Below are 27,657 nucleotides of genomic sequence, written 5' to 3'. Positions count from 1 at the left end.
GGAAATTTCAAGTTTCAAAAATCTACTGGAGGCTCCAAAAATTCCCCAAAAGTCCCTGGAGTCTCCCAAAAACCACTTAAACCCACCAGCAGCCGGTTTAATAGCGTGCTCAAGTTGGAGTTGAGCAAAAATTTTGTATTTCCAACGTCATTTCAACTTTCATAAATCTGCTGGAGGCTCCAGATCTGCTCAAAACCAGTTGAAATCGTTTCCAATCGATTTGGCCGGTCGAAAATAGGGTATATCCCAAATGTCATCTTCCCAAGTAAATTTGGTAAAATTTTGATTTTTTCCCCTCATTTTTGACTTAAATTTGAATTTCAAAAATTCACTAAAAATTGAAAAATGCACTTTGGTACTTGAAATTTTGGCTGATGATGAATTTTTGCACGCTCTTTCGACCTAACTTTGCCAAGTTCAAAAAAATCTACGAGTTCGACTAACCTATCAATCAAAATGAGCGCCATTTTGTTTGTAATGCTCACATTTTTTCAGCAAGTTTGCTTTAAAGTGTTCCTTAAGATGTCCCCTTTGAGACAGAAGTTGTCTCTGATGATCAGGGGGGGTGCAATTATTCCTCATGTCATATGCCGGAGTAAGAAGCTTTTTCTCTGCATAGAGTAACTTAACTTCCTCGTACAATTTCTTTCGACTTGGATCTTTTTTAGGGGACGTTGCCATGACAGTGGCATAGACCTAGCCTACGAGTACATGGCATAAACTAAACCACACGGCCATTAAACAAAGTACTCTAAGTAGCTAATATGTACTTGACGTATTTATATCTGCCGATAACTTATAATACGGTAGTAATAGTATTCGATAGGTAGATTAAATGAACATTGAGCCTCGAAACACGATACCATTTCAGCATCCAGAGGTACCTAGTCTATTTATGTAGAGAAAGAGCCACAGTATTCAAATTCATAGCTCACAGGAAGGTAGTGTGGTACATGGTATGCGCATACCACACCACTAGGTTGGTCCACAAGTACAAGCTGTATGCCTGAGCTTCACGATAACCTTTCAGGAAGCGTTGGAAGAATTTTTTTTTCTAAGGCGGCGATTGCTGGCACGTTTTTACGATTAGCTATCATATCTCTGATAGGTATTCGTTGGTACAGTAGCGTACAATACTCGTAATTTACCAACTCGGTGCAAGAAAAATGAATTATTCTGTATCAATTTATTACCATACAACACGAATAGAGAACATGGGGCCAGCTTATACTCGTATTCGCGCCAATTTCTTCATACCTACACAAGCCAATCTAAGCCGTTTGGGGAATCCAATTCACACGATATTGCGATATGTGCTCGAGTACTTTACACGTACCTTTACCTTTGAGCGAACCGGTTACCTCGAAGACGCGTTCTCTACATAAACCAGATCGCTAAAACGTCTACATTGAATCACAGCTCAGCACGCGGTGCGGTGGCCGCAGCGAGTGATAATTATTATCATTAATGTAGCATATACCTAGCCAAGCTACACTTCTCTATGTACAAGCTCGCGAGCTATGTAGGTATACAGAAAATGTGTAAATATTTGCGGTAGAAATTTCATTACAAAATATAGTAATATACTTTCTGCTGGCGGAATTATGTAAAGAGTAAAAAAATTATGTACGAGTACCATTTCGCGAGAGAAACAGAGAAAGAATAAAAGAAGAGGACATTATATAACGACATACGTCATTTACCTATAGTCAGAGAGCCACACAGCTAATGGACTGCTGAGGTGCGTAATGGATAGCTAAGTACCATAGTGAGTACCTACACTATGAGCAAAATGGACAAAACCTTTAAACCACAATTGTTGAATATTGCCATTTGCTATATCACTAGGTAGGTACTGTTAATGAAGCACATCCGACCGTAAAAATATGTAGAATTGTGGTGCATAGAAAGTTGTAGTTTTGCGACATCCATCGACCAATCTTTTTACATTAATTACTGGGTTCTGTTTTTTTTTTCCATTCCTCAGTATTGATATTGGTGCCAATACTCCCCCAATATGAAAGATATGCGGATACTTTTTCTCATAATTCATCTTGTTTGGAAACAATAACAACAATTCGAGTGAGTTTCGCGTCGCCATTTTTTTTCTACGCGATAATTTTTTGTTTTTTGGACAAAACAACATATCTATACGAGTATGAACCCACCTACGTTTCCCAAGTCGACCAAATCAAGGACGCGAATAAGCCGCAGGAAATTTTTCCAGTTCACAAACAACAACGAAGACGAATATTTTTATTATTTTTTAAAACGTAGGAACACCAAGACGTACGAGTAGGCTAAGATATAGCCTGAGTTATGAAATTTCATCTTGTATGAGCTAAAACAAGATGTGATTGGAGACAGAAGACTATAGGACTAGGAATTGCGAGCTCGGCGTGAAATATTTCACTTGTCTTTGAATAATTTCTCGCCAGCTTAACGACTATTATTTTTTGTATGTACTTCATCGTCAACTCATTACGTCGTGGTTCCTTTAGCTCGTATTAGACGACTAATGTAGTTTGCAAGTGTCTCGTTGAAATTTTTTCATTAAGAAAACAGGTCAAATTTAACGCAAACGCACCAACCGCGAATATCTTAACAGAGCGTAAATGTTTTATAAATAGATAATTTATTTTACAACCCTTTATAGTCCGGCATATGGAAATAGGAGTAATTGCACCCCCCCGTTCCGATCCTCCGGGACAACTTTTTTCTTAAAGGGGACATCCTAAGGAACATTTTAAAGCAAACTTGCCCAAAAAAAAGTTGCCCTTACTTACAAAATGGCGGCCATTTTGATTGACAGGTCAGCCGAAATCGCAGATTTTGCGTTTTAACATAAGACTTGCACAAACTTTTTCAAACTTTACAAAGGTAGATCGAGAGATCATGCAAAAAATTATCACCTGTCAAAATTTCAAGTGCTAAAGTGCGTTTTTCGATTTTTGGTGAATTTTTGAAAATCGAATTAAGGCCAAAAATGAGGGAAAAATAAAAATTTTACCAAATTGACCAAGAAAGCTGAAATTAAGGATATACCCTATTTTCGACATGCCACATCAATTGGAAACAGTTTCACTCCGTTTTGAGCAGTTCTGGAGCCTCCAGCAGATTTTTGAAACTCGAAATTCCCACAAAATTCCATCAAATTGGAGTTGTAAAGCTAAAATTTATTCTAAAAACTAATTTCAATACGCTACGAAGTACTGCAGGTGAATTTCAAGTCGTGTTGAATCCTCCAGCGACTTTTTGAAAATTCCCAAAGCCTCCAGCAGATTTTTGAAATTTTAAATTTTCACAAAATTTCATCAAATTGAGATGGAAAGCTGGAATTTACTCTACACTCCAATTTTAACACCCCTGAAAACGACTTCTGGTGGATTTCAAGTCATTTTAGAGCCTCCAATGACTTTTTTGAAAATTACTGGAGCCTCCAGTAGATTTTTGAAACTTGAAATTTCCCCAAAATTTCATCAAACTAAGATGGAGAGTCGAAATTTATTCTGCAAACTAATTTCAATACGCTACGAAGTTGACTGCTTGTGCATTTCAAGTCGTTTTGGAGCCTCCAGCAACTTTTTGAAAGGTTGTAGGACGTTTTTTTGGAAAATTGAAATTTCCTAAAAGTAGCTGGAAGCTTCAAAACCATTTGAAACCACCATGTAGTCTGCGAAGTAAATTTAAGCTTGCCAACTCCATTTGATAAATTAATTTTGGAGAAATTTCCATAAGTTTCAAAAATCTACTGGAGGCTCCGGTAATTTTCAAAAAAGTCGCTGGAAGCTCTAAAATGACTTGAACCCACCTGAAGTCGTCTTCAGAGGGTGTTAAAGTTGGAGTGTAGAGTAAATTTCAGCTTTCCATCTCCATTTTGATGAAATTTTGTGAAAATTTAAATTTTCAAAAATCTGCTGGAGGCTCCACTAATTTTCAAAAAAAGTCGCTGGAAGCCCTAAAATTACTTGAACCTACCTGCAGTCGTCCTCAAAGGGTGTTAAAATTGGAGTGTAGAGTAAATTTCAACTTTCCATCTCTATTTGATGAAATTTTGTGAAAATTTAAAGTTTCAAAAATCTGCCGGAGGCTTCAGGAATTTTCAAAAAGTCGTTGGAGGATCCAAAACGACATGAAATTCACCTGCAGTACTTCGTAGCGTATTGAAATTAGTTTTTAGAATAAATTTTAGCTTTACAACTCCAATTTGATGGAATTTTGTGGGAATTTCGAGTTTCAAAAATCTGCTGGAGGCTCCAGAACTGCTCAAAACGGGTTGAAACAGTTTCCAATTGATTTGACATGTCGAAAATAGGATATATCCCAAATTTCAGCGTCCTTGGTCAATTTGGTAAAATTTTGATTTTTCCCCCCATTTTTGGCCTAAATTCGATTTTCAAAAATTCACCAAAAATCGAAAAACGCACTTTAGCACTTGAAATTTTGACAGGTGATGAATTTTTGCGTGATCTTTTGATCTACCTTTGTAAAGTTTGAAAAAGTTCGTGCAAGTCATATGTTAAAACGCAAAATCTGCGATTTCGACTGACCTGTCAATCAAAATGGCCGCCATTTTGTAAGTAAGGGCAACTTTTTTTTGGGCAAGTTTGCTTTAAAATGTTCATTAGGATGTCCTCTTTGAGAAAAAAGTTGTTCCGGAAGATCTGCGGGGGGGGGGGGTTCAATTACCCCTATTGTCATATGCCGGACTATTACTCCGAGGCAGGGGCTTGTTCTGACTTTTCTGATTACGCACATTTTGATAATGAAAAAAATAACAACGAATTATGTTCAAGATTTTTAAGGTTTAAAAGAGGGGAAGTAATCAAATGGCCGTTATCAAAAATTACATTTCAATTACAACATAATAGGTGGATTAATTTTTTTTCAAAATATAATTACGAGTTAATTTAGTGTGACCGATTAAAAGTTGGTCACACTGAATTAACTCATAATTAGGTATATTTTTTTTAAAAATTAATCCACCGGAATTTAATTCATTTTAAAATATTGAACTACGAAAAACGTTGAGTTGGCTACTTCATTCTACAAATGGAATTGAGAACTCAACACTCCTCAATACCTAGTGAAAATATAACTAGATTCAGATTTCCTGAAAAACAGTGATAGCCAAAGGATGAATAGTTACAATTTTGTTTCAATTTTCGCGTTCATTTTGGCGTTTAATATTTCAACAGGTAAGAATTTCTCTTGTGTATTTGATGAAGGCAATATACGAGTATTGCAAGTGAACAAAACAGCTACGCCTAAATGTATTAAATTAGGTTAAGTATTCGCGTAGAAATCATGATCTAATCAACAAATAATTTTTTAATGTAGGAAACGCTTTACAATGTTACCAGTGTTCTTACAATGTACATCCTAATCCCAACAGTACCAATCGAGATCGAGATCGAAACTGTGTAAATGTGAATGAAAACACCTCTAGTGCAACAATTTCCCAGGATTTGACTCTTGGCTGGCTGGGATGCTTATACTTCAGAACATGGCACATAGGTAGGCAATAAAATGAAACGTCGATTTTTCTCATTGTCATTGGGTTTGCTTTAGTGACACCCTGCACAATTCCACATTTTACAAAACTTAAAAAATGAGTGAAGTTTAATATTCTGTAAAACAAATCAGTGATTTTTTTCAAGACTCCTTGAAAATTGAAACTTTTTACTTTGTAGCAAAACCACCACAATCACAACGTGACTGTTTTTGCTAAAGAGATGTGGGGTTCACAAAAAAAATTGCGCTGGTGTCACTAAATTGTCTACATTTTGGTCTTTTGTGATTCCATTCTTAATAGATAGAAACTTTTCTCTAGAATTTCTGCTCTTTATTTTAGCATTTACCTAATACACAGGAAATACATATGAATCATTAAAAAATAGACTAAAAGAGGTAAAATAATCTACACTACAACGAACAAAATTTTCTAAGCTAATGTAAATATTTGCCTTTTCAGATGGTTCATATAGTCTAAATCGATATGGGATTATTGTACCCTATTTCGTTGGGAAGGACGTTTATTGTACAGCCCTTCTGGCTGGTAATCTTGGAGGAACTTGCGAAATTTGTTATACAGATTTCTGCAATTCCATGTCAGCTGGCCCGTGAGACTCCTCACCTCTGACCAGGTCATCACTTCCGACCACATCATCACCTCCAAACATATCATTAGCACAAATGGAACCAATTCCAATCTCGCTTAGTTCAACTGGAGTATTGAAAATTATTAATTGATAAGGAAAGGAAACATTTTGATATTTTTGCTGGTAAAAAATATAACAATAATAAAACCAATGATGATCTCTTTCTATCAGTTTACAATACAAATTATGAATAGTTTTTTTTAATAACGATATTGGCATTTATATGCTTTCCAAAGAGAGTCTTGTCCTATGAATGTACATCAACAGAACCTTCACTGCAGAAAATAATTATTCTTTCAAACATGGGTTGTGTCCACTTCAACTGTTGAAATTGCATTGGGTACACACTACACACACAATTTCATTAGGTATAAACTAACTTTCTGATGCACAAATTACTTAGTAGGTACATACTCCTGGTTCTGCTAATTAAAAAATTGATTGTCTAATATTGCACCATCTTAAAGAGGACATATTTCAATGTTTGGAAAACATTCTAAGTTGCCATAATCTGGGATAACATTGAAAGATTTTTCAAAATTTTTCACATTTTAAGGTGCAAATGGCAAAGGAAGTATCAAAGTATTCAGCTCTCTTACCAGAGAAAAATTATGGCCGAAGCTTCAAACATCTTGCATCCAGGCCTCTCTTTAGCTGCTCAGTTTGCACTTGAAAAAAAAATTGAACAGCCTAATCAGGATATCTAACATCAGTGGTGTAGGAACTCGACACATATATTTAATACACATTTTATGAACAACTATGTGCATTGATACAATGATATGGTAACTACAATGTTGCTATATGCATGGATAAACATGGGCAGGGATTTATGGATACTACAGTCTTCCCTTATGCAGAAAAATCTATAGTTGATAGTGATCATTATAACCCATATCAAACTCGACTAGGTAATGGAAAATTCCCAGCTTCTTGACAATTTCTCCTGTTTGCCATTGAGATTTATTATTAGTGTAATATCTAGCTTCAACAAGATCTTCTGGCTGGAATTGGCAAGTACCTTTGAAAATTGATTTGGTATACCTTGATCTGGTTTCACTGGAAAGATTGCGGCTAATTTGATCCATAATTTACAATTTAAATAAAGTGCTGGAGGCGATTTCCCATTTTTCAGCAGTGCTGCATGATAACGCATTAAAATCTGTTGCAACTTTTCACTCATTGGCTGCAAGTCATCTGCTGAAGATAAACGCTTCTTCAGTGTTAAAATATTTCTCTCTGCTAAACCATTGGTAGTAGGATGACCTGGTGCGATGAATTTTTGGGAAATTTAAAATTTTCGATTTTTGCAATACTTAAAATGAGAAGATTTTGCTGGTAAAAGTGGTAGCATTGTCTGACACAATTATTTTGGGAAACCCAGTTCGAGCAAATACTGAATTTAATATTTTGATTGTGGATTCAGATGAGGGAACATTCCTCTGGAAGCCTACCTCCATCCATTTGGACTTCGCATCGACAAACAACAAGAAAATGATAACCTTGAAATGGACCAACATAGTCTATATGAATATTGAATGCACTGTAAGTTACTACTAGGCCCATCCCAAGGGTGTAGCTGAGCTTTTGCCGGACATTTTTGAACTGCAGCTCATTTCTTGCAATCTCTTACCATACATTCAATATCCTTATCAATGTTCTTCCAATATAGGTATTTCCTCGCAAGCTGCTTCATTTTGGCTACCCTGATGTTCATGTAACATTTTTTTTTGAAATCTCAAGGTCTTACCCCCTAATTTTGTTCCTTTTGATGAAAAAAAGACACCATCAAATTTTTGTTGAAAAATATTAATATTTAGAGGTTGTGCACAAGCGTTGAATGTTGAGAGCAACGAGGACGCGCAAGCAATGGAGCCGGGGAAATGTGACAAAGCTTGAAGGGGTTGATTTGGCGCAACTATACTGAGAACGGCATCCCCACCACAACTAGTGATACTAATTTTTCTTGGATTTTTAAAATAAGCATTCCAAAGTATTGATTATGATTTTTTGGCTATAGAATTCATTTGAACCTGAATTTGGAATTTAGAAATCGAAAAATTCCATTTTTATAAAGTAACAGCTTTAAAATTAATATCTAATAGTCAATAAAACATCAACTTGAAGTGCTGAATCTTATAAAATATTCATATTTGAAGGTAAATTTATCCTATATGTGCATTTTTTCCCTTTGAGCACCAAGTACCTACATATTAGAATAGAATAGGTAGTAATACAACCTTAATTCATACTTTTTTTTTACTTTTGAAATATTTTTGTTTCCTCCTTTAATGAACTTCGAATTTGAAAAATTGTCATTGACTCTTCATTAATAACATCTAAAAAAGCCCACAAAGGACTAGCCTTACTTATCATACATTGTAGAGGGGATAACGTTGTGTAATACTACTTAGATCCAAGGAGGGAATGCAACGCTGCATTCCCCAGCGCACAACCGTGGGAAGTTTTCGCTCGACGCGCTCATACCTTTTCAACCTTCAACTCTCCTGCGCAACCACTAAATATTATTTTTTTGCCCTGAAATTTTTTGTGGAGTGTTTTCTAACCAAATGGAACACTTGTAGGGGGTAAGCTCAAAAAATTGAAACATAAAGTTTTTTCTATTGTTTTTTGAACCACCCTAGCGTAAGGTAAAGTGCCCTAATTCCAACCACTTTTTTTTAAATGCATTTTCGGATATCTCAATTTGAATTTTTTTTAAAAGTTGTGTAACCATTTGATAAAGTAACTATTCAAAATTCATTTGGCATTGTCACCTTGTGGAAAAACCATCCCCAGAAAAAAAAATGAACTTTAGTGAAAAGTGTCAAATCGCAAATTTTCATTTTTGGGTCCCTAATTCCAACCACCTACTTTTACTATGAAAAAAAGTAGCGTAAATTGCAAAAAATACAAAGTTTATTGATTAAAATACAAAAGTAATTAAATCTTCATTTACTATTAAAGTGTCACATGCCGAGATTTGCAAATTTGAGGGCAGTAAAAAACAAAATTTCAAGATTCTCCATCATACCTGAATTTAAAGACTCAAAAATTCATTATGTAAAAAGAGGTGTATCTGACGTCGTTTTTCCCCTCAGAGGCCTTAATTTCACTCAACAATGATGACGGCAGCTCTTCTCTCCTACCTACCACTAATTTACTGGGTATTAAAAATTTTTGAAAATGAATTATCATGTTGTACTTGCTGGTGGTTGGAATTAGGACCCCCACAGAGATTTGAAAATTGTGAAATTAATGAGCCTTCCGTGAGTGGTTCCTACAAATGAATACCGCACATATGTTGAAAACTATCTACTTTCAAGATATATTCATCAAACTTGACGAAAAACTTCGTTAAAAAAATTCCATCGGTATTTTTCTCCGAGCTTCCTTGCAACCGGCAATTTTGAAATGTGGTTTTTCGGCGATGATTTTTTTCCATTTGGCTTTCAGGTGCTGGCGTTTTGTACGTCATCATTTAATCACCGAGAAATTGAAAGTGGTTGGAATTAGGCACTGGGTGGAATTTGGGCACTTTACCTTATATGGTAGTTTTTTTTGACGATTTTGCGAAAATGAATAAAATATTTTCAATTTTGAAAACGTCTTTCCAAAAGGTGTTTCCAGGGTCCTTGTTTTTGTAGTTTTCAGATTTTGTTAAACACCCTGACTAAAATCAAACTTCCAGGAGAAAACTTTCTGCTGTAAACCAAAAAAAAAAAATTTTAAACATCGAAAGAGCCTACTTATACACTACCCGATCAAATTTCAAGTGCTAAATTTAATTTTTAAATTCTGCAGGAGCTTTGTAAAATTCAAATTCAGTTTGAAATTTTACGAAAAATCAAATTTTGATGTAGTAGAAACATGGCTGATTTCGTGACCAGTCAGATCAGCTGGTGTTAATTTCGAGATGTTTTGGAGCGCCTGGTGATTTTTTTTTGTTTAGACATCTGCTTCTCGAATTATGACAGATCCAAAATTAATATGTAGGTACCTACCTACCTATTTTCATCGACTCGGAAATCATAATTCAAAGAAATACAAATTAAACGTCAATTCAACACACGTAGGTATTGAAATCCAACTCTCGTATTCTGTACACAAAATTCTTAATGCACACCTGGATATTGTGTATAAATTATTAAATAACCGCAAAAATTATGCACACTATTCAATAATACGAGTACAATCATACATACCATAACACCCAACTCATTTAACTCCACGATACCCCTGCCATTCACTCACTCGTCTACTCGTAAATATAAGTATCGACTATCGACTGCACATGATGCGACGACGACGTATCCATAACCTTGAATTTTTTCCACCTTCGTCTCGGGTCATCCCACATAAATTGCAAATTGCAAATTTTTGAATCGACATTCGTCCAATTCGAGTAGGTAATATACCTACCTTTATATTCGCAACTGAATACTTATCTAGACCTGAAGTAAACTTACGTGTACTCACAATTACATATTATATAGGCATATTATTCGTAATAGGCAGGTATGGACTCGTAATGTACATTACGTTACATAACAATAGGAAAATATTACTATAAGTCGTCTTATCAGAGACGACGCGACGCTCCTCGGAGTCGGAGACGCCCAACTAAACACAGAATATAAGGTGTGTTGCGTGTTGCACTACGCATCTCTTATCAAATTCTATGGAGTAAAGAGATGGACCATATAGCTCAGCTCATAATACCTAGTAACTCTACTAGTTACGATGATGGCTCGAGCCAGAGCCGATCTTGTCATGTGTGGAAAAACTTTCACACGTTTTTCAAGTTGACTTCAGTTCGTAGATCGACACACCACCGTATAGAAAGTTGTAATTAACGTGTACCTATAAACCAAGATGGTAATGAGAGATCAACGAGATAACTACAAATTCATCGCCCTATCCATGTACCTCACCTACGAGTACGTTTACGTTACATATGTGTAGGAAAGTTCGCAAAATACGAGTACGAGTATCTCGTAGAGCCTGAGCCTACGCAGGTATACGAGTATAACTGTTTCAATTAGCATCGCTTATCGCATATGTAATTTTAGGTGTTTTTCTTTCTCGTTTTATTTCGGACAACGACCATATACCACCACATGTACCTACCTCATCGTAGCGTGAATATAAAAAGTGAATCTGTTCGTAGACCTAGACACCTTTTAAAGTATTCGTAATTGCGTTCATCTTGTTCCAGATTCACTGATTACTACTACACCTAGCATCGACCTGATGCCATCGTCTTCTCCACGCTTCTTCGTAGCGTGATAATCGAGCAATTAAAAATGAAAAATTGACTATGGTCGAGATTTTTAAACCAGTTATCATCGTGCAAAAGTGCATCGAGTTGCAATAATCGATTAACGGAATAATTTTCATCTCACGAGGCCCCTACCTGGGAGAATTCGTGTGCCTCAAAATTTTCAAACGCCACGAAAATTCGTCTAATTTGACATTTTTTTTTATTAAAAAATTGTAACAGATAATCTGAACATAGAAAGGTTAGAGAGTGCAGGGGAAGGGGGTTATGGGGGGGGAGGGGAGGAATACCAATTTTAACGATTGATATATTATTCGTATTATTAATTATTTAAAAAAAAATTGATTTAATCAGCAATTTTAGCGTTTTTTTATATTTTTTAACACTTCTTTGTGCAATTTTTTGTCAAACTTGATGGAAAATTTGATCAATTTTAGGCATTTTTTTTCGTGTTTTTAAGTCATTTTAACGATATTTTATGCTAATACTTACTTTTTCAAAATTGATATTATTTAAATACAATTTCATCATTTTCTCAAGCAATTTTCGCCAAATTTCTCTGAAAATTCAGCAGTTTTTTATGCAATTTTTTGATGATTTTCAACTTCAATTTTTTTACTACGTTAGGTATGTACAATTTTTGTTAAATTTTGGTCCACTGCATGGAAATGTCATCAATTTCTTTTTTAGCCAACTCTATCAAGATTTACTCTATTTGTGGGAAAATAATGCACCGATTGGCAGAGTAGTCGAGAGCCAATGCGGGCCCCGGGTGAATATAATTTAGAGGGTGGGAGGGGGTTCGATGAAAATTTGCTGACTGATATAGGGGGAAATACCAACTTCGCTACTCGATATCATTTATATTCATATGACTTATGAAAATTTTAATTTTCTGTTTCGAATTTTTGGAAGCCCAAAATGTGAATTTTTAAATTTTGAAACAAGAAAGTTGATTTTGAAAGAAAAAGAGGACAGGTTCGAGCGAAGCGAGTGTAAAAACGTTTGAAAATTTGAGAGAACTAAAAAATGATGTTTTTTCATTTGAACAGTTATTTTTTGGTTTTTAAAATTTTAGAATTTGAAATATTTTTTTAGGATGTTGATTTTGAGAAAAAAAAAAGATAACAGGTCCAAGTGAAGGTGAAAGCTCTCAAAAATTTGTGTCTCGAGGGGACATAAAAACGATACTTTTTATGTGAGAAGTTTTTTTTTTTTTTACATTAAAACTTTCAATTTGATTCAATTCAATTTATTCAGTACATTTATGCTTTTTGGCTTTACTGGTTGAACGATTTTTTTTCAGAAATTTTAATTTTGAAAAGAAAAGAAAATAAGCCCGAGCAAATTGAGGGCAAAATTTTTCCTAATTTTTCTTTCATCACAGGCTCTTCTGTTGCCGACCTCTCTGGCAAACTGCCCCTTTTGCCCCTCCCTTCTTGATGAGTCTGATCGTTTGGAAAATATGCTGAGTTCTGGAGGGAGGAAGAGAGGGAGGGAGAGGTTAAAAATGTCTCAAAATTATACAAATTATTAAGTACATAGATGCCTACGTCATTTTTGCACGTTTTCAAACATTTTGATTTGTCTCTTCATCAAATTTTTGAGCTATATATTAGAAATAGTTCAAACCCCCTCCTCCACAACACGATTACCTGCCTTAAATTTGCAGAACATTGGATTCTAATGAAACTTGCTCTCAGGCTTTCAAGTGTGTGGCTATGACTGAGAACAAATTCTTCGAGATACCAGGAACGTGCCATATGTCAGTCAAATCAAACTTGACAAGTTGACCATTTACGAAGCTAGCAACTTTGATCAATCCATGACCAACTGCTGTGGCTCGACTACCAGCAGCTTTGATGTATTGGTTCTTTAGAAATGGCTCGTATGTTGAAACCATTCTTAATTTGGCGTAATGTGCTTTGTTGCACTGTTATCAATCCACCAAGATTGATCCAATGACAACATAACTAGATTCAGTTGCTCAAAATTGGCGAATAGAGCGCTTTTAGGTTCTGAATCAGCATCGGATACTTTCAGCAAACAACTAGAAGTATTTACTTGTGGCAAACAACCAGAAGTATCATTAGCACATGCAGGAAAGGGTGGTTTACCGTCATTTATCCACTGTGAGCACTTTTTTAGCGAGTGTTGATCACCAGATGTTTTCTCAACAAATTTTGAACTACTCTTCTGACCAGATTTAGCAAACATAGCTTCGGATGACAACGACGACATTGAACTATGCAGTGGTGCGACGTTACGCTCATGAGTGATAAGTTAATCAGACAGTTTGTTTAGTGACTTATCAGCTTGAGATTTGATAATAATGTACCTCGATTTGAAAGATTTGAAACAACTCCGAAGTATGTGTAACAGCTTTGAAACAAATAACAATTCCAACAGCTTATGAAATGTCTTGATTTTGCGATTTTCTAGACCTGCTTGAAATTCTTGATGTTGATTTTTAATTCTCGCAACAACAGAGGGCGCATCTTCGTAATCATTCCACTTGGTGCTGAAGAAATTAAGGCACTTGGGGAATAATTGATCTTCAGCCTTATTGTCTAATTCTTTTGTGAGCACTAACCATGCTTCACTTGCAGAGAGCCTACCAGCGATGCGACTGTGTAGCTCTTGGGAAGTGGTTTGTGAGATGATTACACTAGGCAACAATTTTTGACCTTTTTTTTGTGTTTGGGTTGAAAATGGGCTTAATCGATAGTTTAGACCCTAAAACAAAAAACAGAGTGGGGATTTTCAATTTGAGTTGTTTTTGTAGTCAGGAGAGATGATCAAAGTTGCAAAAATGGCCGTTTTTGCACTATTTCACGAGTTTGTGGAGACATCAGTATTATGTTTCAAAAAAAACCAAGGTCATATTCGGATTCTACGCACTTTTTTAAGTAAACAATTTCACCGGATTTTTGATTTTTGAAGTTTCAAGCGCATACGGAAGATTTTTGTTTGTAACATATTTTAAAACTCGGAGTGCGCGACGCTGGCGTTACTCCACCACGTAATCGTGGCTCGGAACCGTGTTCGCGCGGGCGAGGCTCTCGCTCCAAGTTTTAAAATATGTTACAAACAAAAATCTTCCGTATGCACTTGAAACTTCAAAAATCAAAAATCCGGTGAAATTGTTTACTTAAAAAAGTGCGTAGAATCCGAATATGACCTTGGTTTTTTTTGAAACATAATACTGATGTCTCCACAAACTCGTGAAATAGGGCAAAAACGGCCATTTTTGCAACTTTGATCATCTCTCCTGACTACAAAAACAACTCAAATTGAAAATCCCCACTCTGTTTTTTGTTTTAGGGTCTAAACTATCGATTAAGCCCATTTTCAACCCGAACACAAATATGCCGTTGCCTAGTGTTATTTTCGCTTGGTGTGAAGATCTTTGCCATGTTGCAATTGACTTACCAATTTCAGCGGCATCATCAGCTTTATCTGTTGGTGTTGGTTCTTCTGGGCAGGTTGATTTACCCTCGACAATGTCTATTGCATTAAACAAGGCAAGTACGTCGAGCACTTTGTCTTTCTAGGACAGCCAATCACTGGAATCGGACAGTGGCTTTATACCCTTGATAAAATCTATGATGACAATTAGGAGAATATGGATATCAACAGTGAACAACTACGATCTAATCTTCAAATAATACAACCGCACATGAACCTCTAAACGAATTCAGATAAAGTTATGAACGAAATACATCTTGATTAGCATTTTATCTCGAAAGGCACAGTTAGATGCTCCCCTTCCCTGTAGACAAGAGTTCAAAGTTCGAAATATTTGAAAATATTTTCAGATGTTTCAAAAATAGCCTATTTTTGTTCAAAAATCTTATTTTTTTTAAATTTGACTTTAGCATTCAAAATATTGATTGATGATGTATTTTTGCATGCCAAGTTTTATAGAAAAATACCTACTCTATTTCTAGTCTTTTTTGGAGTTTTCAAAAATTGACCAAAAATTCGTATAAAGAATTTTGGCTCCTTTAATATTAATTCCTGGCATTTTTGGCTAGGAGGTGTAGGGGTGTACCTACTTTTGCATCAAATTTCTATTTTTGTTATCTAAAAATGAAATCAGTGTTCGATTTTTCTTTTCTTCTCTCGTGTTTTGACTAACGTTATGTGCTTCATTTTTTGAGAGATCTTGAGGTACATAAATGACTTTTTTTTTTTGGTTTTCTGCGGTGATATTTTGAATATTTGCTGAAGAAAGTAAAGTTCTCTGCTGAGTCGAAATTCTAAATAGGCTTAATTTCGTCCTCTTCATCCCTGAAATTGAATCTACCTGATTTTATAAGACAAAATAATATTCAAACGCGAAAGATGACACTCTTGTCATTCCACTCGCACTCGCACTCATCCATGCAATAATTCGCAACGGTCGACCCTTTTTTTCCACAATAATTTGTATTTGCTGACTCGATGCACATGTACTCGTAACATGTACGACGAATGCAAAATACATGCAACCTCTACCTCTACCTGTGTATACGATGAGAAGAATACGAGTAACTGTTGCGAGGCGTAATTATGCATGCGATTCAGCGGCCAATGCAGGGCCTTGACCGATCCTGCGGCTATTCAGGGATACAAAACGGAACCCTGGACGTGTGCAGCTAATCTAGCCACATTCCGTAGCTTCGAGTTGGAGCTGGCGAGATGCATTCTTCCAGTGCCCGACCCGACCTCTCTTCCGTATTTCATTCGATTTATTTGACCATTTTACCTGTTTTCGCCATCACCATAGTCGTCTTGTATTGGTCGTTTCCTGATTTTCGATTTTGCGGTGTTAGATAATCGTTCACGTCGCGACGCGACCGACGCTGGATTAGAATTAATTACCTGCTTATTTTTTCGTTTTTACTGTAGCTTCTTCTGTGTTTAATCGTTTCATTGGTTTACCTCTACATATTATATTGGTCAATTTTTAATGTATATTTTTTTTTTCGTCTGTTACAGAATATACTGGACAAATTCAACCCTGGTACCAGGCAGATGATCAATGCTGGCAAAGCGTACCTCAAAGCTTTACATGGTAAGTAGAAATATATGTACTACGAGTACTCGTATAACAGTAATCGCTTCGGCAGTCATCGTCATTAAAATATAACTCGTACAAACTCCAGCAGTTAATGTTGTAAACAAACAATTTGTTAATGTTTTCATCTCATCTACTCGCTGTGTAACGCGCTTTCGTAAACGAGTTAGCTTAATTACGCGATTAGTTATGCCATTAAAAATATTATATTTGCAAAGATGATGTATTCATCCGTAAATCCTGCCTGTTTTTTTTCTATCATCATTCTGCATTATCGCCGAAACTTCAGGTGTAATTTGGCTTCGAATATATGATTATTTTTATTTTTTTTCCTATCGTGATTTTCTCTTCAAAAAAATAACAAAATCGAACTACGTCTTTAATAGTTGATTTGATCGTTGGTAATTTTGCCTAATGAATTTTTTGCGTGCAATTTTTTTTTCATTTTTTTCAATTGTGGGTTGCCAAGCCATGAAGAAAGCGTGAAGATGTACGATATTATATTTTATTAAAAAAGGAAACTTGACTCGTTATAAAAGTAATTAGAATATATGTGATATACCTATCAATTTTACCTACAAGTAGGTATACTTACTCGAGTTATCGATTTAGAATGCTTTGTGGTTTATATGTACCAGCTTATTGAAGTTTCGATTTGTACCAATTAGTGTTGAGAATAAACAGTCTGCGATGATGAAAATACCAGCTTCAAATTTTCAGACTTTGTAAAAAAATCTTGATTAGAAATCATTTTTATTGTTTGATGAAGGATAGATATTCGAGTTCATTGTTATTGAATTTCATTTTAACACCATTTTGCCTCACTTTTTCAAAAACTGGAATAACCGAAAGCCCGCTGGAGGCTCCAAAACAGCTCAAAATCATCATCAATCGACTCGAGAGGTTGAAAATAAGATATTAATCAAATTTCAGCCTTTTACGTTGATTTGATGAATTTTTTTTGTTTTTTGAGGAAGTATTTAAACCAAATTTGGAATTTGAAAATTTAAAAAAATTCGAGTCATGAATTTCAGTCACTAAAATTTGTTCTTGGGCTGGAATTTGGGGAAGGGAGAGGGGTTGGCTAAAATTTTTTGAATTTATTCTCAATTTTCGAGATATTTTTTTAAATTGTGTTTTTTTTTGCAAAATTCATGACTTGTTGTCCACCTGACATCGAACTGTTATTTTGTTTGAGAAGTGTTCGTTTTTCCTTCCCAGAAAAGTATAAAATAGTCTGCTTTTTTTTAACCAAAATTGCTACAAAAAAGGGCCATTTTTTGTCAGAATTACAAAATAAGTCACTTTTTGTCAGAATTGCAAATGCAGTTGCTCTTTTGTCAGATCTGTAGAGAAATACATTTTTTTGCTCAGAACTGCAAGAAAAGTCACTTATTGATTGAAACTGTAAAACAGTCACTTTTTTTCTGAACTGCAAAAAAAAGTCCTGGTTTAAACGTGATATCTAAATTTTTAATGTAATTTGTACAACTGACGTTAAAGGCCCTAGATGCCGAACGTCATAAAACAAATATTTTCATTCATTCAACTGTTTTCCAAAAAATTACAAAAAATTCTGTTTGTTCGAAGTCTTTTGTTTTGTTTAAATTTCCAAAAAAAGACCTTGTCCATTTTTTTGAAAATATACGGTTTTTATGACTCGACGTTTTTTTTCTAAAAAAAAGAGCACAATTTGTCAGAGTTGCAAAAAAATCACTTTTTAGCCAAATCTATGGTGAAAGTCTTGTTTTGGAAAGAATTTCAAAACACATTTTTTTTGTTCAGAATTGCAAAAAAAACATGATTAGAATTTCCAAAAAAGACACTTTTTGACCAGAACTGCAAAAAACTACTCTTTTGCTAAACTTGCAGTAAAAGTCATTTTTTTGGTCAGAACTGCAAACAAATCTACTTTTTGCTCAGAAAATTCCAAAAAAAAATCATTTTTTGTCAGAATTGCAAAAAAACACATCAGAATTGCCAAAAAAAGTCACTTTTTGGCCAGAACTGCAAAAAACTACTCTTTTGCTAAACTTGCAGTAAAAGTCACCTTTTTGGTCAGAACTGCAAAAAATCTACTATTTGGTCAGAGAATTTCAAAGAATTCCAAAGAAAACAATTTTTTGTCAGAATTGCCAAAAAAGTCACTTTTTTGAAAAGAACTTCAAAAATACGACGGGTGTAATAATCAAGTAATTACAAACACCCAAAAAAAAAAAAAAAAAAAAAAAAAAAAAAAAAAAAAAAAAACTTCAAAAACAATTTTTTTGGTCAGAATTCCAAAAAAAAACATTTTTTGAATTGCCAAAAAAAGTCACTTTTTGACCAGAACTGCAAAAAACTACTCTTTTGCTAAACTTGCAGTAAAAGTCACCTTTTTGGTCAGCACTGCAAAAAATCTACTTTTTGGTCAGAGAATTTCAAAGAATTCCAATAAAAAAACATTTTTTGCCAGAATTGCAAAAAAGATGTCACTTTTTTGGAAGAACTTTAAAAACAATTTTTTTGTCAGAATTGCAAAAAAAAACATTTTTAGAATTTCCAAAAAAAGTCACTTTTTGACCAGAACTGCAAAAAACTACTCTTTCGCTAAACTTGCAGTAAAAGTCACTTTTTTGGTCAGAACTGCAAACAAATCTACTTTTTGGTTAGAGAATTCCAAAGAAATCCATTTTTTGTCAGAATTGCAAAAAATGTCTGTTTTTTGGAAAGAACTTCAAAAACAATTTTTTTGGTCAGAATTGCAATACAAATTATCGAAAGTTGATGAAATTGTAGCGAAATTGGACAAAATTGCATTAAAATCGTTGAAAACGTAGATATTAAAATTTTGCAAAAACTTGGAAAAAAGGAGCTTAATAACCAAAAATGATGAAAAATTGAATATATTTTTGTAAAATTTCTCAAAAATGATACAAAAGTGTAAAAAATTTGTTAAAATAATTGATAAAATATTTTCTAAAATTTTGAAAAAAGTCGAATGACGAGTTTAAAACAAGTTAAAATTTTGTGAGCATTTGAAAAATTGCATTCAAGTCTCTAAAAGTGATTAATAACTAATGAAATCTCAGTAAACGTTTTCAAAAATAGCATAAAATATTGTTAAAAGCTTGGTAAAATGATTAAAAAACATGAAGGAAAAAAAAACGTGAAAATGATCCAAAATTTGGTAAAGTTGATTAAAATTTTGCAAAAATTGTATGAAAAAATGTTTAAAATTATCCAAAAATATAATAATGATAATCAGAGAAAGACATCAAAACTGTATAAATCTCGCACAAATTGCCTGAAAAAGTATTGAAACATGTTAAAATACTCGTAATTCAGAAACTAGAAAAAAAGTCACAGAAAATTGCCAAAAAAAATAGTGAATACTCAGTGAAATTTTGCAAAAATTTTGTTTGAAATCTGTGAAAAACATTCTTAAAAATGTTATAAATACACAAAAAAAAAATTCAATTGAAATCCTTGTGAAATTGAACAAAACTTGGCGAAAAATGGTATAAAAAGTAGGAAAAATAACTGAAAAATTACCAAAAAATAACAAATGAAATTTTAATGAAATTTTAATGAAATTTACAGAAAGTAAGAAGTGTTAAAAACATGTTGAAAATATGATGTAAGTAATAAAATGCAAAAAAAAATCATTAAAATCGCATCAAATCGCCAAAAAATGATGAACTCCTCCCCCCCACCCAAATAGCTCATTTACGATGATTTTGATCGAAAAAAAATGAAATAAAATAAAATAATGAAAAATTTGGAGACTTTGATTTTTTTTTCAAGTTTGGGTGTCTTTATTTAAGGAGCCAATATTTTTGGGGAGACCGAGGGAAATTTTCTCACAAAAAGGGACCTACTCAAAAATATTCTGAATAGGAGTGAAAATTGTCAAAAAAAGTTTTTCATGTGAGAGTGATCTCGTGGTTGGACTTTTTTAAACTTGGCGAAAGTCGAAAAATTGGGAATTATATTTCTCATAGAATCCAACAACTTGAATTGCCCTTGGAGTGAAGGGGGGAGGGGGTCATGGAACGGTGTTATTAAAAATCAAGAAACGTCAAAACCTCGCTTTTCTCTCTCCTTTTCCATTCTTTAGTATGACTTGGTTCAAAATCATCAGAACTCAACCCTTAATAATCCGTTTTCAAACTATAAAGCTTGAAAAATATGGAAGTTGAGTAAATCTAAGCCATAGGTGTTTTTTTTTTTTTTTGAAGAAAATCAGACCTATTAATCAAATTGCATTAGAGATCGGATGAAACGGATGCAACGTGCGAGGGAGAAAAGAATTTGTTTTATTTGTATATTACTTTGTGGAGGGTCAGGTCACTTGTAACTGTATAACCTATACGTGCAATGTGCATGGCTGATGGAAGTGTATACTTGTTTTAAGAGCAGGTATTACAAGAGAAGTGCTAAGAGAGAAACGGGTGCAGTTTCGAAACACTCTATGTACATATGTACTACGAGTTTATGGTACATATTTGCAGGTACATAGTACTCGTGGGTACCCAGGTACCCATAAGTACAAATAATTGAAACGAAGAATGTGCACATTGTACAGAGCTTTCGTAAAAAAATGCTGTCGATGAGGTGCTACTTCTACCTACTTATATGTATCTAATTGCTCGATCTTGTGAGACATCGACGATATAATAAAAAGAAAAAAATGTGGAATTCTTTTCGAATTTATTTCGCATCTTGTAACGTAGATACTCTTTTAAAATTACGAAATTTTGCGAGTACTTAGTCATAAAAAAGAAAAAAAAAATCATGAACGCGGCTCATTAGGCAACTCGAAATACCTACGACTTGTATGTACAATTTGTTAGGCCAAATATTTTTATACTCGAACGAATTTATTCTACGTTTCAGGTGCGGCTGCTGCGTCGAGAGTTTACGTGGATGCAATTACCAAATTGGCCAGACAAGCTCAGCAGGCCACATGGTCCGGGTGCAACGATATAGGTAAAGATTGTGGCGTCAACGTTTTATAATTCGTTTAACGTTTAATGCGTACATATCTATATTATTACTGGAGTTAATCTTATTAAAAAAAAGGGGGAAAAAGCGAGATTATGTAAAGTGAGCGAGAAAACGCGGTCTGAGTAGGTCTAGGTACCTAGGTATATATAAGCTTTATGGTGGTATTTATGCGAAGCACGTACCTGTGCGGATTGTGGACTCTTGGTACGCGAGAGAATAAGCAAAGCGCAACGTAAGGTTTCCTCCAGCTCGATGGATGATTGGATGGCTTCGCCTTATTGTTGTTGTATAGGTAAATCTGCGTGTAATCCGTGGGTAAAGAGGTATGGATTATACAGGGCGGATCGCGGCATCGGCATCGTTCAACGATACCAACAATATAAGATTAACAGCCTTGTATTGTATTACATACCTACCTCTCTATGACTATGATCATAATGAACTTACGTAACGATACGCATTTTTAAATTGGAATGCTTCACTTACTCGTACTATTAGCCTATAATAGATAAGTATGTACTACGTAAACGAGTCCAATAGTCCATCCAGTCATCTTTATTGATCTGAGAAACTGAGAAGATGTACGCTATAGTCAAAACAATACCTTTGCTTGAGAGACTTGAGAGTTTAATACCTACCTTTGCGAATGTCATCGACCAACCAACCGGTTTCACGTTTGACAGAATAAATTCCAAATCGTTGATTGGTCTCGCAAAGTTAAAATAAAATTTATCCGCTGGGAATTGGATTTTGTTTACTATACGTATAAGACTCACTCTAGAGTACCTACCTACTTATGTACTACCTATTCGAAATACTTGTACGCTGATTTAATACCTAGCTCATTACGATGTTACAGGTTCTGCATTGATGCAGATCGTCGAAGTATACAAAGAGACGCAGACTCAACAAATGAACATCGTAAGTATCTACATACTTATAACTTGCTGAAAGAATCGAACTCTAGTTAGAGGAATTTATAAATTGACGTAGTTATTTGTGTAACGAAATATTTACCTAGGATTTATTTTGTCCGCAGTTGAAAGCCTTCTACGTTGATGTACTGGTACCGTTGGAGACAAATCTAGAAAAAGATACCAAAGTTGTCCAGGTAATTGCTTTCCCTCGATGTGATACTTTTTATCTGGTGACCTTTGGGTTCAGTTCGAGTCTTGGGTCATTTTATTTTAATACACGTTAATGCAGGTGTGGAATTTTTGAATTTTATATTTTTTTTACCTACTTCCAGATCCGGTAGGTTGCAATAGGTTTAAGATCATTCCGTATCATCTTGGTCAAAAAGAAAATGGAATTTTTGAAGTCCTGTTTCTTGATTTTGCTCATTTTTTAAATCAAATCTATACTTACTTAACGATTGAGAAAATCAACATTAGTTCATTCTGAGCTCCTTTGAAGGCAAAAAGTTGGAAGGTGGAACTTCTCTATTTAAAAATACCTGAAAATTACCATATCGATATTGTGATTATTGATGCTGATTTGAATAATTTTTCATTTTAGAAATGGACATTCACAGTGGTAAGCAACTTCCCCTCTCCCTAATTTGGAGGCAAATTCGAAAATTCGAAAAATTATTCAAAATTCGATTTATCGCGTAGCATTTGTCACTTTTTTGGAGCCTCAGCCCGAGAATGGGGCGGGGATGCTGGAGTCGTGAAAGCGACCAGATCAAAAAAATGATGCCATATTAGAGTTTGGGCATTTTAAAAGCGTAGGTACTAGTAATTCAATATGTCCGATTTTATCAATATTTTCAGGTTTCTACATCAAAAATGAGTCTCTTGGGAGCGTGAAAAGGATCGGATCAAAAAGCCAAGGTCAAATTAGTGTCTAGAATTTTCGAAAACATTCAATTCGATATATCGCTGGACTGAGGCATTTTTTTTCTTCAAATTTTCCCTCAAAATTGAGAGGAGGGATTCCGCTTCTATTGATAGGCTCAATTTTGAAAATGCTATTTCAATTCAGCCTCAAAAGTGAAAGTCAATGGTACAAAATATCGAAGTAATAACTTCAATATTTGGGTCACGGATATTGAAATAGACTGGAGGAGAAGGGGGGTTGTAGAATGACTTCAAATTATGAAAATCAGTACCTAATCGTACTTCCTAAATTTTTGAACATTTTACGTCAAGGTTGACTTTATCTAATCAGATCAAATCCAATCCGGGAATGGCCAGTAAATCTGGTGAAACTTGATTAGTGATTACATCAAATTGGATCAGGAAATGTCGCTTTCTGATCAGACTTGATCTGATTTCAGATCACAAATTCCAGTATTTTGAACGGATCTAATTCGGTTGGTCAGATTAGATTGGATCAATGATGTTTCCAAATCTGATCAAACAATTCTTATTTGATCTGCTCAAACAGTTCTGATTTGTTTTGATCAAACAGGTCTGATTTAATCTGGTCAAATGATCAAACAATTCTGATTTGATCTGATCAAACAATTCTGATTTGATCTGATCAAACAATTCTGGTTAGATCTGATCAAAACAATTCTAATCCGGTCTTATGAAACAGTTCTGATCCGATCTGATCAAACAAATCTGGTTTGATCTGATCAAATAATTCTGATCTGATCTGATGTGATCAAACAATTGTGATCGGATATGATCAAACAATTCTAATTTGATCTGATCAAACAATTCTGATTTGATCTGATCAAACAATTCCGATTTGATCTGATCAAACAATTCCGATTTGATCTGATCAAACAATTCAGATTTGATCTGATCAAACAATTCTGATTTGATCTGATCAAACAATTCTGATTTGATCTGATCAAATATTTCTTTTCAGATGCGATGCAACAATTCTGATCAGATTTCATTAAACAAATTTGATTGAACAATTTTCTGATTTGATCTTATGTGATTTGATCTGATCTTATTAGTTATTAAATGGATCTGTTTTGATCTGATCAAACATATCTTATTTTTCTGATCAAACAATTCTGATCAGATTTGATCAAATGAATCTGATTCAATCTAATCAAACCAGTCTCATTTGATCTCATGGAACAATACTGATTTTATCTGATCAAACAATTCTGATTTCATCTGATTAAACAATTCTGATTTGATCTGATTAAATAATTCTGATCAGATCTGATCAAATAATTCTGTTCAGATCTGATGAAACAATTCTGATCAGATCTCATTAAACGAATCTGATCAGATCTGATCAATCGAATCTGATTTAATCTGATCAGATAATTCTGATCTAATTTGATCAATTTGATCTGCTCTGATCAAATAATTCCGAACTGATTTGATCAATTTGATCTGATCTGATCAAACAATTCTGATCAGATTTCATTAAACAAATCTGATTGAACAATTTTCTGATTTGATCTTACTAGTTACTAAACGGATCTGTTTTGATCTGATCAAACATATCTTATTTTATTTGATCAAACAATTCTGATCAGATCTGATCAAACGAATCTGATTCGATCTAATCAAACCAGTCAGATTTGATCTGATGAAACAATATTGATTTCATCTGATCAAACAATTCTGATCAGATCTGATCAAATAATTCTGATTTGACCTGATTAAACAATTCTGATCCGATCTGATCAAATAATTATGAATTTGATCTGATCAAATAATTCTGATCTGATTTGATCAATTTGATCTGATCTGATCAAACAATTCTGATTTGATCTGATCTTATCAAATCTGTCTGCTTTGATCTGGTCAAACGTACTCGTATCCTATTTGACCTGATCAAACAATTCTGATCAGATCTGATCAAACAGTTCTCACTTGATCTGATCAAACGAATCTGATTTAATCTGATCAAACAGGTCTGATTTGATAGAATCAAACAATTCTGATCCATCAATTCTGATCAGACCTGATCAAGCAATTCTGATCAAATCTGATGAAACAGTTACATACGAGTATGATGACTTGATCTGCTCAAACAGTTCTGATTTGATCTGATTGAGCAGTTCTGGTTTGTTCAAAGGTCTGATTTATCTGATTAAGCAGTACTGATTTGTTCTAATCAAGCAGGTATGATCAGATCTAATGAAACAATTCTGATTTGATCTCATGAAACAATTCTGATTCGATCTGAGCAAACAATTCTGATTCGTTCTTATTATGATATCCCCGATTTCATCTAATCAAACAATTTCGATCCGATCTGACCAAACAGGTCTATTCTGATCCCATCTGACCAATCAGGTTTCTTCATATAGATAATGCCAAAATGTTCAAAAATTACTGAAATACTAATTCGTAAAACTTACCCCCCTCCCCTCCCCCCTCTCTTAGTTTATCTCAAAATCTTGATGATCCAAGTAGGTACATGTAACATATCACTATGTACTTCAATTTCTTGTTTAGAAAAATTTCTGATTGAGATTATATAAGCATATTATTGGGAACAATAAAATTTGAACTTTTCAAATAGGAACCTTCATGATTTCCCTCCTCTCCAAACTTGGAAAAAATTTGTGAATTAATGGTTGAAATTTGATTTGCCGTTGATGACATTTGGAAAAATTTGTTCCTTTTTACCCCTGCTCAAATTCACCACGTTTACCATAATTAGGTAATAATAATAAAACGATTTAGAAAATTGGAATAATTTGTCTTGAAAACTGAAGGGAAAATCTTCCCTCTTTACATTACATTACGTAGGCTCAAAATTCGAACTGACTCAAAATATTATTTTTTTTACATGAAAATCAGCCTCCATCACCTTCTCATCATCATTTTTTTTTTTTTTTTTACAGTCCGAACAGAAGAGATTCTTGCATAATCATAAACAACACATCGAGTCGTATTCAAAAGCCGAAGCTACAGTGAAGAAATATCGTAAAAAACAAGGAAGAAAGAATTGCCCGGTTGATAAAGAACTAAAGGTGAATTGCCTCGTAAAGAATGATTCTCATTACAATAGCATTATATTCATATACTCTGCTTATTCTCAATCACGATTTCATCAATATTCGCGATTATGAAATTAAAATCATTGAGCTTTTTTTCCTATTCTCATTCATCGATGTGCGACAAACGTAGCGGCGAATGGCTATTATACGAGTATTTGAATCGAATAATTATATGTACTATAAATAGATTACCATCGAAGGTGGATATTACGAGTATGTACATTTAAATAAACCGTTAGGTATAGTTAGGTAGTTATCAAGGCACAAGACTGTTGTAGGTACATAACATATGTCATATATGGTGTAAACCTCAATGTCAAACAGATCTATGTAAATTTTACTCGTATACCTATACTTAGCCTATTATTGTCGCCCAATAGAGAATGGAGTAGGTCTAGATGGCGTGGGTTGAAACCCGAAACGAGCGAATATAATATTGGTGTTTTTCTTCGGTTCGATTTCAGAGTATGCAAGTTTTAGAAGACGAGAAAAATAAACTCGACGAATTCTGCGAGCAAAGTCTGAAACACGTATGTTGATAATTTTTCATATAGCTATGTCGTTGTCGAGATAGGATGACGACGATGAGTTGAATGGAAAATTAAAAATACCTGTTTTTTAAAAAATATTTTATACGCAGGCGATTACCCAGGAAAGAAGAAGATACGGTTTTGTATTGGAACGTCAAACGTCATTGGCCAAGCATAATTTAGCTTTTTACGAAAAACAACAGGCGCTAGTCGAAAAATACATGAATAGCTGGAATGAAATTGCCAAGTGTCGAGAACAGATACCGGAATCGGTCGAGAGTATGTTTACGACCAAGATGAGTGTAAGTTTTTTTTTTATTTTTATTTCTGTAAATGAATGTAAAACAAAATTAGCTTACCTACACCTACCTAAGTACTATCTATGTTGAGAATTGGTGAAATCAATTTCGAATAAAATAATTTCAACTTGTTAGTGTCTAATTAATTAAGTATTATGTATTGTATTTCACAGCAGATGAATTTCTACCCCGAGGATCAACTCGAAAGATCAATTAGTCCAGAAGAAGAGGACGTCGCATCGATGAACACGCAGCTGAGAAAAAGCAAATCAATCGACTCAGCTTGCATGGAAAATCAAAACGGTCAAGAAATCAATACCGAAGTCAAACACCCCTTGGTTAAGGCTAAAAGCGATTACAATATGAACGGATCGACCCTAACTCTGCATAGAAGTACGTCTTATT

The 27,657-nt window shown here is 34.3% G+C and overlaps 1 protein-coding gene and 1 long non-coding RNA gene across 4 annotated transcripts in view; both read left to right on the top strand.

Annotated features, from left to right (window-relative positions):
* Positions 1-27,657, top strand: part of IRSp53 (Insulin receptor substrate 53 kDa) — a 140,950-nt gene that overhangs the window by 104,302 nt on the left and 8,991 nt on the right. For all 3 annotated transcript variants that reach the window (XM_065363330.1, XM_065363340.1, XM_065363322.1), the window contains exons 2-9: positions 16,426-16,501; positions 21,383-21,475; positions 22,353-22,414; positions 22,533-22,604; positions 26,268-26,396; positions 26,888-26,953; positions 27,064-27,255; positions 27,426-27,645. In XM_065363330.1, coding sequence (XP_065219402.1) covers positions 16,426-16,501; positions 21,383-21,475; positions 22,353-22,414; positions 22,533-22,604; positions 26,268-26,396; positions 26,888-26,953; positions 27,064-27,255; positions 27,426-27,645 — 910 coding nt within the window. The remainder of the gene's footprint in view (positions 1-16,425; positions 16,502-21,382; positions 21,476-22,352; positions 22,415-22,532; positions 22,605-26,267; positions 26,397-26,887; positions 26,954-27,063; positions 27,256-27,425; positions 27,646-27,657) is intronic.
* On the top strand, positions 5,004-6,312 carry LOC135841866 (uncharacterized). The gene is made up of 3 exons (XR_010558006.1): positions 5,004-5,198; positions 5,341-5,517; positions 5,975-6,312. It is a non-coding gene; the product is annotated as an uncharacterized LOC135841866 (long non-coding RNA).

This window comes from Planococcus citri, chromosome 1 (assembly GCF_950023065.1).
Source record: "Planococcus citri chromosome 1, ihPlaCitr1.1, whole genome shotgun sequence".
Taxonomy (NCBI): Eukaryota; Metazoa; Arthropoda; class Insecta; order Hemiptera; family Pseudococcidae; genus Planococcus; species Planococcus citri.
This window is presented reverse-complemented; position numbering and strand designations above follow the sequence as displayed.